At 40.2% G+C, this 18,077-nt stretch overlaps 1 protein-coding gene across 1 annotated transcript in view; it reads left to right on the forward strand.

Moving 5' to 3' along the window:
- Positions 1-4,946, forward strand: part of MOCOS (molybdenum cofactor sulfurase) — a 58,057-nt gene extending 53,111 nt beyond the window's left edge. Inside the window, exons 14-15 of the mRNA XM_007455215.1 lie at positions 1,140-1,244; positions 4,758-4,946. Coding sequence (XP_007455277.1) covers positions 1,140-1,244; positions 4,758-4,910 — 258 coding nt within the window. The 3' untranslated portion in view covers positions 4,911-4,946. The remainder of the gene's footprint in view (positions 1-1,139; positions 1,245-4,757) is intronic.
- Positions 4,947-18,077: the final 13,131 nt, after the last annotated feature.

The raw sequence follows: 18,077 nt of genomic DNA on the forward strand, positions 1-18,077 counted from the left end.
AAAAAAAAAAGGGCTTCCCTGGTGGCGCAGTGGTTGAGAGTCCGCCTGCTGATGCAGGGGACAGCAGAATATATATATATATAGAATATATATATATAGAATATATATTTATAGAATATAAATCTATATATTTACTATATATAAATATATTATATAAATATAAATATTCTATATATTTATATAAGTTGTATTCTTTTTTCAGATCACTTTGCTGTGTACCTGAGACATTGTAAATCAACTATACTTCAATTAAAAACTTTTTTTAAGTAAATGCTTAAGAGATGTTTGTTGGTGATAACACTCAGGCTGAAGCAGTTGCAATGTGGAAAGATCTAACACATCTCTTTTGGAAAAAGCAATTTTTCACTGGATACCATCAAGTCATAAAAGGTTTATACCTGTTGACTTTATAATCTCCTTTTGGGAGATTTAGCCTAAAGAAAAATTCAAACAGGAAAGAGAGTTATGTGAATTAGTGCCTTTATTGCAAAATTATTGATCATAGCAAAGCATTAGAAATTATGCACATGGCTTCAAAGGAGAAGACCTAAGCGCATCAACCCATGGGAATGCCAGGCCATGGTGAAAACTGCAAAATCCGGGGATGAGGTAGCTGTCTGTGAACGGACCCCGAACAATGTCCGTTATGTATTGTGGAGTAATTAAAAAAGAGAAAGCAAGCCAGCAGCTCTCAGCTCTCAGCGAGTGTGTTTCACAGGGGCGCGTGTGATTGCGTGAGCTACTTGCTGCAGTCTCGCAGTCTCGAGCGATCTGTGGCCACGAAAGCAGCGCAGGGTGTGTGGCTGTTCATCTTCTCCCAGTATGCCCTCCAATCAGTTCTTTTCTTCCCTGGAGGAAGCCCAACATTCCCTGATAACCACCTGTGAGTCACAACCACTCTTCGTTTTCTTCAAAGCCCTGATGCAGTAGCCTTTAAGCTGGTCAACTAATGTGGGTGATTCCCTAGCGGGCACTGGGAAGAGGTGGCACTTCCTGGCTCCATACAGTTTGAGTATTTCTCTGTGAGTCTGAAATTGGCTGTTTACAACGATTCTTCCTGGACCCAGATTCCTCCCTGCAGAGTGTGACAGTCTGGTCACTTTCATGGCAACGCTGTCTTTTCCCTTCTCACCTCCCAGGTTTTGGGACCTTGTCACAGATGCCAGATGATTTGCATCGATCAGCAAACTGGGCAGAGAAACCGAAATGTTTTCCAAAAGCTTTCTGAGAGGCGAGAGAGAAAGGTAAGCATGATTGCTAAAAATGACACCCCATTTTAAGTTCCTGATGCATTGTCTACACCAGAACTAATCCTTAATAGTGCTGAGTAATTTTTAGAAGTGGGAGAGCATTGTACGGCTGATGGGCTACCATCAAGGTGCAGACCTTATCCGCGACACTGTCTTATTTTTCCTTTCCATTCATTTCCTCACTATTTTCATGACATGTGTTTCTGATGCTTTCAAATCTACTTGAAGAGATATGGAGTATAGATAAGAAATAGTTAAAAAAAAAAGAGGGGGGGACTTTCCTGGTAGTCCAGTGCTTAAGACTCTGTGCTTGCACTGCAGGGGGCACGTGTTCCACCCCTGGTGTGCAAACTAAGATACCACATGCTGTACGGTGCGGGCAAGGGGAAAAAAGAGAGAAATAGTAAATAAGTAAAGTAATTCTATTGTCTCAATCATTATTTTCTTCGCCACAGAAATCTCATGAAGAATAAAAATGCCTTATGGTGAATAGGGTAGCTGCATAGAAAATAAATTTCACTATACTAAGTTTGTAAGTCATCTTCTTGAGGGCTAAAATAACTAAGTGTTGTTGTGGATCCCAGATTATAAAAGCTGAACTTCTAAGAGATTGATTCATTAGGAACATCCATTTATTTCCAGGCTTGCACTTTCTGTCAGGACTTTTGGTTTGCAAAGAATTCCAGGAAGCCAAATAAGCAATCAGGCTGCACAGAACAATTCTTGAAAATTAACAGAAATAATGCAAGCATTTCATCTCTTCCCAGTAATAAACTGGCAAGTTAACTCATGGTAAAATGTTCTGCATCGTTTCCTGTGTTTCTCCAAAACCAGAGTTTTGTTTCACAGTATTTGATTGACAAAACTCTCCTTACGGATATGGATAGGTATGGTCTGCAGAGCTGTTGCGCTTGAGTATTATACCAACAAGTCTGTTTGCTCAGCTGTGGCAGGTCGTGCCAACTGGGGGCGTGGGGACCTGGAGCCTGCCCCATGCAGGTTGCCAGGAGAGAGGATGTGTGGGCCCAATACTATGGTACATGGAAATGGTATTTCTCAGCATCACAATAATTCTTGTGCACAAATCTTTTTATTTTTCAAATTTGGAATAATTTTAGATTTACAGAAAAATTGCAAAGATAGTACAGAGAGTTCCTGTGTACTCTTCACCTATATGTACACAAATATTAAGGAATTACTTTATCCCCAGTCCCTAGCTTGGGGCCTGGAACGTGGTGGTGGCCAACTGATGTTATCACAGGTCTGGGAGCACATCACATACTCCAAAGTGTTGTTACTGGCTCACTTGCATTGGTGGCAAACTTTTTTTTTTTAATTTAACTTTTATTTTATATTGGTGTAGAGTTGACTTACAATGTTGTGTCTGTTTGAGGTGGACAGCAACTTGATTCAGTTATACATATCCATATACCTATTCTTTTTCTGATTCTTTCCCCATTTAGGTTATTACAGAGTGCCAAGTAGAGTTCCCTGTGCTGTAGAGCAGGTCCTTGTTGATGATCTGTTTTATATATATATTAGTGTGTATAATATGTTAATCCCAACCTCCTAATTTACCCCTCCCCCCCTGGTCCCCTCCCAACCATAAGTTTCTTTTCTAAGTCTGTGAGTCTGTTTCTGTTTTGTCAAGTAGTTCATTTATATCAATTTTTAGATTCCATCTATAAGTGATATCCTATGATATTTGTCTTTCTCTGTCTGACTTAGTTCAGTTAGTATGATGATCTCTAGGTCCGCCATTGTTGCTGCAGATGGCGTTATCGCATTCCTTTTTATGGCTGAGTCTCCATTGTCTATATGGACCACATCTCCTTTATCCATTGTCTATATGGACCACATCTCCTTTATCCATTCATGTGTTGATGGACATTTTGGTTGCTTCCATGCCTTGGCTATTGCAGATAGGCTGCAATGAACCTTGGGGTGCATATGTCCTTTCGAATCATGGCTTTCTTTGGATATATGCCCAGGAGTGGGACCGCTGGATCATACTGGTAGCTCTAATTTTAGTTTTTAGGAACCTCTATCCTGTTCTCCACAGTGGCTATTATCAATTTCCATTCTCACCAACAGCATAGGAGGGTTCCCTTTCTCCATGCCCTCTCCAGCTCTCACTATTTGTAAGGTTTTTTTTAAAATTAATTTTTACTGGAGTACAGTTGCTTTACAATATTGTGTTAGTTTCTACTGTACAGCAAAATGAATCAGCTATATATACATATATCCCCTCTTTTTTGGATTTCCTTCGCATTTAGGTCACCACGGTGCATTAAGTAGAGTTCCCTGTGCTATACCGTATGTCCTCATTAGCTCTCTTTTTTTTTTTTTTTTTTTTTTTTTTCGGTACGCGGGCCTCTCACTGTTGTGGCCTCTCCCGTTGCGGAGCACAGGCTCCGGACGCGCAGGCTCAGCGGCCATGGCTCACGGGCCCAGCCGCTCTGCTGCATGTGGGATCTTCCCTGACCGGGGCACGAACCCGTGTCCCCTGTATCAGCAGGCGGACTCTCAACCACTGCGCCACCAGGGAAGCCCTAGCTCTCTATTTTATACATAGTATCAATAGTATATATGTATCAATCCCAATCTCCCAATTCCTCCCACCTCACCCCGTTTCCCCCTTGGTATCCATACATTTGTTTTCTACGTCTATGTCTCTCTCTCTCTGCTTTGCAAATAAGATAATTTATACCAGCAGTCCCCAACCTTTTTGGCACCAGGGACCGGTTTCGTGGAAGGCAGTTTTTCCATGGACGGGGATGGGAGACGCCGGGATGGTTCAGGAAGTAATGTGAGCGGGAGCGATGGGGAGTGGCAGATGAAGCTTTGCTCGCTCACCCGCTGCTCACCTCCTGCTGTGTGGCCCTGTTCCTAACAGACAGTGGACTGCTACTGGTCCGCGGCCCAGGGGTTGGGGCCCCCTAGTCTAATACCATTTTTCTAGATTCCACATATATGTGTTAATATATGATATTTGTTTTTCTCTCTCTGATGATGGCAAACCTTGAGTAGACTTACACAACTCTTCATTTTCGACCTCCCATCCTTATTCTGGAGAATTTGGAGAACTTAACTTACGTCACGCATTCTTATAGAAAATGCTGAGTTTTGCCCTTATTTTCACAAAATGGTTTTTACATCAGGGAACAGAGCAGAAATCGGCCTGACCGTGGTCAGAGGCCCAGAGGAGGAAGAAACCCTCCTGTGGGAAACTCAGGGTACACGGGAAGGAGAAAATAATAGGTCCAGCAATAAAGAGGTATAGGTTGAGTATTGGGAAAGAATACTTTAAAACGAGAATCTGTGTGGTCTAAGATATTAGGATTCTCCTTGTTTCTCACTACCTTCTACTAAATGACAGATAGGACATATCAAGTCCCAGCACATGGTTTTAAAGATCTGACTTAATTTTAGTGGAACATTATTATTTACAAAAGTATTTTAACTGCTAAAATAATCTAACTTCTGTTGTTACTGTTTTGTTCACAGGTGAACTTTGGGCTGTACCTGATGCATACCTCTTTGGATTTATCTACTCCATGTTACCTGTCTGTAGGATCTCAGGTGCTCCCTGTGTTGAAAGAAAACATAGAACACTATGATTTACCTGCTTCTGAGAAACAGCAGGAAGTTATCTCCTAAAGTTTTTTTCAGCATATATTAAAATTTCTCTTTTACACCTATCTCCATTCTTTTTTTTCTTCCAGTTTTGTTGAGATATAATTGACATACAGCACTGTGTAAGTTTAAGGTGTATAGCATAATGACTTGACTTATAGACATCATGAAATAATTACCCTAGTAAGTTTAGTGAATCATCTCAGATAGATATAAAGTTAAAGAAATAGAAAACAATGTGTAATTTTGCCTTGTGAAGGGAACTCGTAGGATTTACTCTCCTAAATTTCATACATAGCATACAGCAGTGTTCATTGTATTTATCATGTTGTACATTACATCCCTGCTACTTATTTATCTAATAACTGGAAGTTTGTACCTTTGGACTTCCTTCATCCAATCCCTCACCCACCTCCCCCCTCTGGTAACCACAAATCTGATCTTTTTTTCTATGAGTTTGTTTGTTCTGAAGTATAATTGACCTACAACATTATGTTAGTCCCTGGTACACAACATAGTGATTCAATATTTCTACACCTTTCAAAATGATCATCAGGATAAGTCTAGATATGATATGTCATCATACAAAGATATTACATAATTATTGACTATATTCCCCACACTGTACATTTCATAACCTTGACTCATTTATTTTGCAACTGAAAGTTTGTACCTCTTAATTTCCCTCACCTGTTTCTCTCCTCCTCCCACCCCCGCCCCCCGCTTCTGGCAACTACCTGTTTGTTCTCTGTATCTATGACTCTGTTTCTATTTAGTTATGTTTGCTCATTTGTTTTGTTTTTCAGATTCCACATATAAGTAAAATCATACTTATTTTGTCTTTCTCTGTCCGATTTACTTCACAATTACCATAATATCCTAAGTCCATCCATGTTGTCAAAAATGGCAAGATTTCATTCTTTTTTATGTCTGAGTAATATTCCATTGTATATGTGTACCGTATCTCTTTATCCATTCAACTTAGGTTGCCTCCATACCTTGGCTATTGTAAATATGCTGCAATGAACATTGGGATGCAAATATCTTTTTGAATTAGTGTTTTCATTTTCTTTAGATAACAACTCAGGAGTAGAATTGCTGGATCATATGGTAGTTCTATTTATAATTTTTTGAGGAACCTCTATATTGCTTTCCATTGTGGTTGCACCAATTTACATTCCCATCAATAGTGCACAAGGGTTGCCTTTTCTCCACATCTTCATCAGCACTTGTAATTTGTTTGCCTTTTTGATGATAGCCATTCTTACAGGTATGATGTGATATCTCATTGTGGTTTTGATTTGCATTTCCCTGATGATTAGTGATGTTGAGCATCTTTTCTTTCTTTCTTTTCCTTTTCTTTCTCTTTTTTCTTTTTTTGGCTTATAAACAACAGATATTTATTTTTCACAGTTCTGGAGACTGGCAGTCCAAGGTCAAGGTGCTTGCAGATTCAGTGTCTGGTCAGGCCCCTCTTCCTTTTTCACAGCCAGCTCCTTCTTGCTGTGTCCTCACCTAGTAGAAGGGGTGAGGGAGCTCTCTGGGGTCTCCTTTATAAGGGCACCAATTCCACTGATAGGGTCGGAGCATCTTTTCATGTGCCTGTTGGCCATCTATGTCTTCTTTGGAAAAGTGTCTATTCAGGTGCTCTGCCCATTTTTTAATCAAGGGCTTTTGTTTGTTTGTTTATGTTGCATTGTATGAATTCTTTGTATACTTTGGATATTAACCCCTTATTGGATACATCATTTGCAAATATCCTCTCCCATTCTGTAGGTGTCCTATTTGTTGTTGATAGTTTCCTTCGTTGTGCAAAAGCTTTTTAGTTTGACATAGTCCCATTTGTTTATTTTTGCTTTTGCTTCCCTTGCCCTGAGGAGACATATCCAAAAAATATTGCTAAGAGTGATGTCAAAGAGACTACTGCCTATGTTTTCTTCTAGAAGTTTTATGGTTTCAGTCTTACATTTAAGTCTTTAATCCATTTTGAATTTATCTTTGTACATGATGTGAAAGAGTAGTCCATTTTGATTCTTTTGCATGTAACTATCCAGTTTTCCCAACATCATTTATTGATGAGGTTGTCTTCTCCTCATTGTATATCTTGCCTCCTCTGTCATAGATTAATTGCCCAGGGACTTCCCTGTGGTCCAATGGTTAAGACTCTGTGCTTCCACTGCAGGGGGCATGGGTTTGATCCCTGGTCAAGGAGCTAATATCCTGTATCCTGCATGCCACGTAGTGTGGCCAAAATATATATATATGTATACACACACACACACACACACATACATATATACGCACATATACATACATACATACATATATAAATTGCCCATATAGGGACTTCCCTGGTGGCACAGTGGTTAAGAATCCACCCACCAATGCAGGGGACATGGGTTCAAGCCCTGGTCCAGGAAGATCCCACATGCCGCTGAGCAACTAAGCCCGTGCGCCACAACTACTGAGCCTGTGCTCTAGAGCCCATGAACCACAACTACTGAAGCCTGCATGCCTAGAGCCCGTGCTCCGCAACAAGAGAAGCCACCGTGATGAGAAGCCCTCACACTACAACGAAGAATAGCCCCACTCGCCTCAACTAGAGAAAGCCCGTGCGCAGCAACAAAGACCCATAGGAATTCGCCCATTTCTTCTAGGTTGTTCATTTTATTGGTGTAGAGTTGTAGTAATCTCTGATGATTTGTATTTCATTGGTGTTGGTTGTAACTTCTCCTTTTTCTTTTCCAATTTTATTTCTTTGGGCCCTCTCAGTATTTTTCCTTGATGAGTCTGGCTAAAGGTTTATCAATTTTGTTCATTTTTTCAAAGATCCAGTTTAGTTTCATTGATATTTTCTATTGTTTTTTAGTCTCTATTTCATTGATTTCTGCTCTGATCTTTATGATTTCTTTCCTTCTACTAACTTTGGGTTCTGTGTGTTCAACTGTCTGTGCCCTCATTAAGATCAACAACTTGGTCTTTTGAACACAGAGAGTTCTTTTCCTCTTGAAGGTAGAGAGTGCCTTCACTAGCTTCCTTCCTCTAACTCCACACTCTCCTTGTGTGCACAACCCCACTCAGGAGGGCAGTTCTGAGGCTTCTGTGCTTTCCAAGAGGCAAATTTAGCACAAGTGCTGCATCCACACCCAGCAAGGCTCCCACGTGTGTTAGAAATATGATCATTTCTAATTAGATGAGATTTTTAGTGACTCTCGCTGGGAATATTTAACCTCCTCTATTTTGCCATTTTACCATGCTCCTACTTTGCCTTTAGAAAGACACTTTTGGCTGTCTTCTTGCACTGAGGAAGGTAGTCTGTGCCCAGTGATCTTGAGGGAATGAGAACGTGCCTCGCTTCCCTCATGTACACAGAGGAGCTGGGTTTATGCTCAGGGCCTAGTGTGACTTGTGTCCACATTCCTTAGGAGAGGTTTGACCAGGATGTGTTGATCAAGGCACGGGCCAGCAACCCCCTTCCTGCTAATTCCTACTCCTGCCCATCATTCCTCTCCCCCTTTGAGTTGCTGCACTGAGTATTGCTAGCAAGCTTGATGTCACACTCAGTGACTTGGTGTTATATGAGCAATTGTGTTCCCTCCCACAAGCCCATCAGACAGTGTTGGTCCATCCACCCAGAGCCTCCAAATCCTAGTCAAGAGAGGAACTTTGGACTCGGAAGTTTTTTCAAGATGGCGGAGTAGAAGGACGTGCGCTCGCTCCCTCTTGCGAGAGCACCGGAATCACAACTAACTGCTGAACAATCATCGACAGGAGGACACTGGAACTCACCAAAAAAGATACCCCACATCCAAAGACAAAGGGGAAGCCTCAATGAGATGGTAGGAGGGGTGCAATCACAATAAAATCAAATCCCATAACCATTGGGTGGGTGTCTCACAAACCGGAGAACACGTATACCACAGAAGTCCACCCACTGGAGTGAAGGTTCTGAGCCCCACGTCAGGCTTCCTAACCTGGGGGTCTGGCAACAGGAAGAGGAATTCCCAGAGAATCAGACTTTGAAGGCTAGCGGGATTTGATTGGACTTCGACAGGACTGGGGGAAACAGACACCACTCTTGGAGGGCACACGCAATGTAGTATGCACATCAGGCCCCAGGGGGAAGGAGAAGTGACCCCATAGGATACTGAACCAGACCTACCTGCTAGGGTTGGAGGGTTTCCTGCAGAGGCGAGGGGGTGGCTGTGGCTCACTGTGATGACAAGGACACTGGCAGCAGAAGTTCTGGGAAGTACTCCTTGGCATGAGCCCTCCCAGAGTCTGCCACTAGCCCCACCAAAGAGCCTGGGTAGGCTCCAGTGCTAGGTTGCCTCAGGCCAAACAACCAACAGGGAGGGAACCCAGCCCCACCCATCAGCAGACAAGCAGATTGAAGTTTTACTGAGCTCTGCCCACCCAAGCAACACTCAGCTTTACCCACCACCAGTCCCTCCCATCAGGAAACTTGCACAAGCCTCTTAGATAGCCCCATCCACCAGAGGGCAGACAGCAGAAGCAAGAAGAACTACAATCCTGCAGCCTGTGGAATGAAAACCACATTCACAGAGAGACAAAATGAAAAGGCAGAGGACTATGTATCAGATGAAGGAACAAGATAAAACCCCAGAAAAACAACTAAATGAAGTGGGGATAGGCAACCTTCCAGAAAAAGAATTCAGAATCATGATAGTAAAGATGGTACAGGACCTCGGAAAAAGAATAGAAGCAAAGGTCGAGAAGATGCAAGAAATGTTGAACAAAGGTCTAGAAGAACAAACAAACAGAGATGAACAATACAATAACTGAAATGAAAAACACACTAGAAGAAATCAATAGCAGAATAACTGAGGCAGAAGAATGGATAAGAGACCTGGAAGACAGAATGGTGGAATTCACTGCTGCTGAACAGAATAAAGAAAAAAGAATGAAAAGAAATGAAGACAGCCTAAGAGACCTCTGGGACAACATTAAATGCAATAACATTCGCATTATAGGGGTCCCAGAAGGAGTGGAGAGAGAGAAATGACCCGAAAAAATATTTGAAGATATTATCGTCAAAAACTTCCCTAACATGGGAAAGGAAATAGCCACCCAAGTCCAGGAAGAGTAGAGTCCCATACAGGATAAACCCAAAGAGAAACACACCGAGACACATAATAATCAAATTGGCAAAAATTAAAGACAGAAAAATTATTGAAAGCAGCAAGGGAAAAATGACAAATAACATACAGGGGAACTCCCATAAGGTTAACAGCTGATTTCTCAGCAGAAACTCTACAAGCCAGAAGGGAGTGGCATGATATATTTAAAGTGATGAAAGGGAAGAACTTACAATGAAGATTACTCTACCCGGCAAGGATCTCATTCAGATTCGATGGAGAAATCAAAAGCTTTACAGACAAGCAAAAGCTAAGAGAATTCAGCACCACCAAAGCAGCTCTACAACAAATGCTAAAGGAAATTCTCTAAGTGGGAAACACAAGAGAAGAAAAGGACCTACAAAAACAAACCCAAAACAATTAAAATGGAAATAGGAACATACATATCGATAATTACCTTAAACGTGAATGGATTAAATGCCTCAACCAAAAGACACAGGCTTGCTGATTGGATGCAAAAACAAGACCCATATATATGCTGTCTACAAGAGACCCACTTCAGACCTAGGGACACATACAGACTGAAAGTGAGGGGATGGAAAAAGATATTCCATGCAAATGGAAATCAAAAGAAAACTGGAGTAGCAATACTCATATCAGATAAAATAGACTTTAAAATAAAGAATGTTACAAGAGACAAGGAAGGGCACTATGTAATGATCAAAGGATCAATCCAGGAAGAAGATATAACAATTATAAATATATATGTACCCAACATAGGAGCACCTCAATACATAAGGCAAATGCTAACAGCTATAAAAGAGGAAATCGTCAATAACACAATAATAGTGAGGGGCTTTAACACCTCACTTACACCAATGGACAGATCATCCAAACAGAAAATTAATAAGGAAACACAAGCTTTAAAGGACACAGTAGACCAGACAGATTTAACTGATATTTATAGGACATTCCATCCGAAAACAGCAGATTATACTTTCTTTTCAAGTGTGCATGGAACGTTCTCCAGGATAGATCACATCTTGGGTCACAAATCAAGCCTCAGTAAATTGAAGAAATTTGAAATCATATCAAGCATCTTTTCCAACCACAATGCTATGAGACTACATATCAATTACAGGGAAAAAAACGTAAGAAACACAAACACATGAGCCCATGTGTCAAAGTACTGAAGCCCACACACCTAGAGCCCGAGTGCTGAAACAAGAGAAGCCACTGCAGTGAGAAACCCGTGCACTGCAACGAAGAGTAGCCCCCACTCGCAGCAACTAGAGAAAGACCGAGTGCAGCAATGAAGACCCAACAATGAAGGCCAGGTGCAGCCAAAAAAAACAAAAACAAAAAAAACACACTACAATCAGGTATCACCTCACACTGGTTAGAATGGGCATCATCAGAAAATCTACAAACAACAAATGCTGGAGAGGATGTGGAGAAAAGGGAACCCTCCTGCCCTTTTGGTGGGAATGTAAATTGATACAGCTACTATGGAGAACAGTATGGAGTTTCCTTAAAAAACTAAAAATAGAATTGCCATATGACCCAGCAACCCCACTACTGGGCATATACCCAGAGAAAACCATAATTCAAAAAGACACATGCCCCAAAATGTTTATTGTAGCCCTATTTACAATAGCCAGGTCATGGAAGCAACCTAAATGCCCATCAACAGACAAATCGATCAAGAAGGTATGGTACATATATACAATGGAATATTACTCAGCCATAAAAAGGAACAAAACTGGGTCATTTGTAGAGATGTGGATGCACCTACAGACTGTCATACAGAGTGAAGTAAGTCAGAAAGAGAAAAACAAATATAGTGTATTAATGTATATATGTGGAATCTCAAAGAATGGTACAGATGAACTGGTTTGCAGGGCAGAAATAGAGACACAGATGCAGAGAACAAACATATGGACACCAAGGGGGGAAAGTGGGGGTGGTGGTGGTGGGATGAATTAGGAGATTAGGATTGACCTATATACACTAATATGTATAAAAGAGATAACTAATAAGAACCTGCTGTATAAAAAAATAAAATTAAAAAAAAATAAAGGTTATACTCTATAGTTATTATAAAAATAAAAAAAAAAGAGAGGAACTTTGGAGGTTGAGGGATTCCATCTATACCCTCTCCGATAAGTCCTCCGGCAGGTTCCAGTTAAATATGTCCAGGGATGGAAAGCTCACTCTCTAAAGAAGTTATCCATTCCATTGAGTTCCTCAAAGGTTCCTTCCTGTACTGAGCTTATATCTGCCTCCTGTGATTTCCAGCCATGGGTCTTGCCCTGTCGTCTGCAGCAACCCACAGTATGTACCCTCTGCATCCATCCTGCCAAGTCCTTCTGAAGCATGGAGTCCACGTGTGAACCCCAGGTCATTGGCTAGACCTTTAGTACTTTCCACCTGGATTGTTCATTTGTCCAATCACTTCTTTTCCCTAAATCCCTGCCCACCACTGCCCACAGCAGCTTCCTAAAGCCAGTCTTACCTACTGCTCAACTGTTTAACACAGCAGGCTCAGGCTTCCCTGCCTGACCTAGTCAGAGTCCTTGGAAATAGGAGCCAATCTGTTTCCTTACCTTAATTGTAGGACTTTGTGTTTTCCCCAGCATAATGTGGGATTTTAAAGACAAGAAATACTTCTGTTGAGGTTGTCGAGATGGAATTTTGTGCTTGCACTTTTATTTGGTGGCAGGATTAAGTGTAAAAAGTGGCCTCTGATTCAGTAGTTTCTGAGGTGAGTGAAAGGGGAGGAAAATGAGGTTAGATGATTTATTATTTCAAACTATTTATTATAAATTCAGCCTCTTTGAAGACCCAGCAATATTGTATTATGTATCTGGGCCTGTCCTCATCAGCTAACCAATGGGAGAAAAACGTACTCAGCTGATGGTCCTCATTCAGGCCAGTTCCCTACATGAGGAAACTCTTCCCAGACAGCATGCCAAAGCATTTTCCACGAATTTGCATTCCATCAAATATAACTGGAGCCAAGTAAGAAAGCATGTTCTTCAAGAATTTGATCATCTATGTCATCAACATATTTTCAGATACAAAGGATGATTCATTTTGTTCTTATCCATACCCATTGTCACCTTTATTCAGTCAATAATTTTGGGAATGATTTCAGACATTTTAATGAGCAAGTGTTTTATTAATTACTTATAATTGTTGATTTCACATCTATCTGTCTCCATCAGACTGTGAGCTCCATGAGAACAGGGCCTGTGCCTGTCTGGCTCACCAGTGTATTTCTAGTGCTGGCAGATAATAGGTGCTCAATAAAATCTGTTGACTGACTGGCTTTATTAAAGCTGGTCCTGTTTTTAAAATTGATTGATTGATTTCAAATGTAAATTGTCTTTTTGGCCTAATTTCAAGATTTCCCATATGCGATTTTAGCTAAAAGTATATTTTGTAGACTCTGTGGAGTGGTTTCATATTCAGATTTCTTGGGCATTTATGATTCTGTGTCCCTTCCTTGGTTCCCACCTCCTGAACTTCAGCCCTATGTGCTTCTAGAAGAATATGAAAATCAAGGGCAATGTCACGTCCCTTGAACTTAATTCTAACACCAAATCTCAGAAAGTCGCAGAAAGTCAAACTGTGTTTTTTATATGTCCTGAGTATAGGCAACATCATGTGTTCCCTTCATGGTTCTTGTAGCCGGGGGAGAGGTTCTCTTCTACATGCTTTAGAGTGACTCCTTTGAGCAGGGAGGTGGTGCTGAATTCTTCCCACTGAGATGCATCCTCATCCCCTCCTCAGCCTTATGGGACAGAAAAGGGAGCCAGTGATTCCGTCCTCTTACTGAAAGATGTCCGTTCATTTGCTTTTCATTCAAAATGTGCTGAACAGGTTCTAGGGCTACAGAAATGAAAGAAGCAGAATGTGCATTCAAAGATCTCACCATAGAGACAACACCAAGAAGGGAAAGACAGACCAATAAATCATCAGGTATGATATGGAGTGCTTCAAAAACATGCTAAACTCCAATGTACACATTTGTCGTTTGGGATTTACTTAAAATGTCCAGATGTTCTTTGGTGAGAAAATTTTAGAGGGGTCAAAAATACAGTCACATATTCCCGGATATTCGCCTCTGATGTTATGGTTTGACTTCTAGGCTGAGATAGATGAGCCTGCATGCCAGGTCACACAGGCAAAAAACTCATTTAGAACTTGGCCCTCCATACACATTCCATATTCTTATGTATGTGAAAACAGAATAGAGTGTTTATAACAGTATGTCTAATAGCCAGAGTTGGAAAGGACCTAAGTGTCTGTTAACAGGAGAATGGAAAAAAAAGTGATAGTGAAAAGGAAGGGATAAGAACACAATGTTGAGAGAAAGAAGCAAGTTTCAGAACATGTGCAGTAAGATTGCAAAAAAAAAATCAAGCAAGACACTACCATGCATTGCTTTAGGGATATATACGTAAGTAGTATGTAGTAAAAGAATAAAGAAATGGATGGAATGATAAGTTATACATTTTTGGGGTGGAGAACTAGAAACAGGGAGGGCACGTGGGGCTTTGGCTCTATTGGGAATGTTTTCTTCCTCTTAAGTTCTCTTTCTCTTGCCCAAAGAGCACAACATTGATCAGGAGAAGGTGCCCAGCCTGCTAAGGTGTCATATGCGTCCCTGAAACTATGCCAAAGGCAGGCTCATGAAAGCAGGGACTTGCACTTAGACTAATAGATTTGCTATGTTGGTAGCAGGTGGTATTATATGAAACTTACAAATAGAATTTTTAAGAAAGATTTTATTTTATTGTGGTAAGAACAGTTAACATGGGATCTACCTTCTTAAGTTTTTAAGTGTACATACATCATTGTTGACTATAGGTACAATGTTGTACAGCAGGTTTCTAGAGCGTATTCATCCTGTTTAACTGAAACTTTATGCCCTTTAATTAGTAATTCCTATTTCCTCCTTCCCGCTGCCCCTGGCAATCACCATTATACTCTCTGATTCTATGAATTTGACTATTTTAGATACCTCATATAAGTGGGGTCTCCTCGTATAAGTGGAATCATACAGTATTTATCTTCCTGTGACTGGCTTATATTTCATTTAGCATGAAGGTCCTCAAGGTTCATCCATGTTGTCACATGTTTTTCTTTCTCAGGATTCCTTCTTTTTTTAATTAAGGCTGAATAGGATTTTATTGCATGTATGTATCACATTTTTTTATCCATTCATCTGTCCATGGACATTTAGGTTGTTTCCACCTTTTGACTATTGCATATAGTGCTGCAATGAACATGGGAGTGCTACTATCTCTTCGAGGTCCTGATTTCAATTCTTTTGGATAAATACCTAGAAGTGGGATTGCTGGATCATATGGTAATTCTATTCTTAAGTTTTTGAGGAGTTTTCATACTGTTTTCTATAGCAGCTGCACCATTTTGCATTCCTACCAGCAAGCATGCAAGTGTTCAATTTTCTCCACATCCTCACCAACACTTGCTGACTTTTGTCTTTTTTCATAATAGTGGGTGTGAGATGATATCTCACTGTGGTTTTGATTCACTTTTTCCTGATGATTAGTGACATTGAGCATTTCTTCATATACCTGTTGGCCATTTGTATGTCTCCTTTGGAGAAATGTCTATTCAATCACTAAGCCCATTTTTTAAAAATTGGGTTATTTGTGTGTGTGTGTGTGTGTGTGTGCGCGTGTGTGCATGCATGCATGCATGCATGCATGCATGTGTGTGTTTTCCTATTGAGTTGTGGGAACTCCTTATATATTTTGGAGATTAACCCATGATCAAATATGTGCTTTGCAACTATTTTCTCCTATTCAGTAGATTGCCTTTCATTCTGTTGATTGCTTCCTTTGCTGTTCAGAAGTTTTTTAGTTTGATGTAGTTTCACTTATTTACTTTTATTTTTGTTGCCTGCAGCTTTGATTTCATATCCATGAAATCATTGCTGGACCAGTGTCATGAGGCTTTTCTCCTATGCTTTCTTTTAGGAGTTTTACAGTTTCAGGTGTTATGTTTAAGTCTTTAATCCATTTTGAGTTGAATTTTGTGTATGGTGTAAAATCAGGGTCCAGCTTTATTCTTTTGCATTTGGATATCCAATTTTCCTAACATCATTTGTTGAAGAGACTATCCTTTCCCTGTTGTGTATTATTGGCACCCTTGCTGAAGACCAGTTGACTGCATATGTGTGGGTTTATTTCTGTGCTCTCTGTTCTGTTGCATCAGCCCATATGTCTGTCTTTATTCCAGTGCCACATTGTTTTGATTACTATAGCTTTGTAATACATTTTGAAACAGAAAGTGTCATGCCTCCAGATTTGTTTTTCTTTCCCAGGATTGCTTTAGCTATTTGTAGTGTTTCATGATTCCATATGAATTGTAGAATTGATTTTTTTCTATTTCTATAAAAAATGCCATTGAGATTTGATAGGGTTTGCATTGACTCTGTAGATTGCTTTGGGTAGTTGGACACCTTAACAATAATAAGTCTTCCAATCCATGAACATGGAATGTCTTTCCATTTTTCAATGTTTTCTTTAATTTCTTTCATCACACTGTTCTTCCAGTACTATGTTGAATAGAAGTGGCAAGAATAGGCATCCTTGCCTTATTCCTGAACTTAGAGGAAAAGCTTTCAGTTTTTCCCCTTTGAGCATGATTTTAGGTGTGGGCTTTTCATATGTAGCCTTTATTTTGTTGAGTTACTTTCCTTCTATTCCTAGTTTGCTGAGAGTTTTTATCATGAAAGGGTGTTGAGTTTTGTCAAATATTTTATCTGCATCTATTTACATGATAATGTGGATTTTATCCTTTATTTTGTTAATGTATCACATTAATTGATTTCCATATGTTGAACCATTCTTGCATCCAAGGGATTCCTCCCACTTGGTCATGGTGTATGATTCTTTTAATGTGCTCTTAGATTTGTTTTGCTGGTATTTTGTTGAGGATTTTTGCACCTATGTTCATCAGGGATATAGGCCTGTAGTTTTCTTTTCTGGTGGTGTCTTTGTCTAGCTTGGTAAGAGTAATACTGGCATCATAAAATGAGTTTGGAAGCATTCCCTCATCTTCATTTTTGGAGAATAGTTTGAGAAGGATTGGCTTTAATTCTTCTTTAAATGTTTCACCAGTGAAGCCATCTGATCCTGGGCTTTTCTTTGTTGGGAGATTTTTTGATTATTGATTTAATCTCCACACCTGTTGTAGGTCTGTTCAGACTTTCTATTTCTTCATGATTTATTCTTTTTTTGTTTTTAATTTTATCTATTTATTTATTTATTTGTGGTACGCGGGCCTCTCACTGCTGTGGCCTCTCCTGCTGAGGAGCACAGGCTCCGGATGCGCAGGCCCAGCGGCCATGGCTCACGGGCCCAGCCGCTCCGCGGCACGTGGGATCCTCCCGGATCGGGGCATGAACCCGCGTCCCCTGCATTGGCAGGCGGACTCTCAACCACTGTGCCACCAGGGAAGCCCCATGATTTATTCTTGATAGGTTGTAGGTTACTAGGAATTTATTTATTTATTTATTTTAAAGATTATTCAGTTCGTTGGAGTATAATTGTTTTTGTTTGTTTGTTTTGTTTTTTTTTTGGGCTGTGCTGTGAGGCTTGCAGGATCTTAGTTCCCCAACCAGGGACTGAACCCATGCCCCCTGCAGTGGAAACCCAAAGTCTTAACCACTGGACTGCCAGGCAAGTCCTTGTTCATAGTAGTCTCTTATGATCCTTTTTACTTCTGTGTCATCAGAGTTGTAATATCTCTTCTTTCATTTCTGATTTTATTTATGAGTTCTCTCTTTTTTGTTCATTTAGCTAAGGTTTGTAAATTTTATCTTTTCAAAAAACCCAACACAGTTTTTGTTGATTTCTCCTATTGTTTTTCTGTTTTCTATTTTTCTTACTTCTGCTCTGATCTGTTATTTCCTTCTTTCTGCTAACTTTGGGTTTAGTTCATTCCTCTTTTTCCAGCTCCCTGTGGTGTAAAGTTAGGAAAGCCATATTTTTTATTAAGCAAATTGCTTTGCTTTTTTTTTTTTTTTTTTTTTTTTTTTTTTTTTTACGGGCCC

The sequence above is a fragment of the Lipotes vexillifer genome, unplaced genomic scaffold (assembly GCF_000442215.2).
Source record: "Lipotes vexillifer unplaced genomic scaffold, Lipotes_vexillifer_v1.1 scaffold90, whole genome shotgun sequence".
In the NCBI taxonomy this organism is placed as follows: domain Eukaryota; kingdom Metazoa; phylum Chordata; class Mammalia; order Artiodactyla; family Lipotidae; genus Lipotes; species Lipotes vexillifer.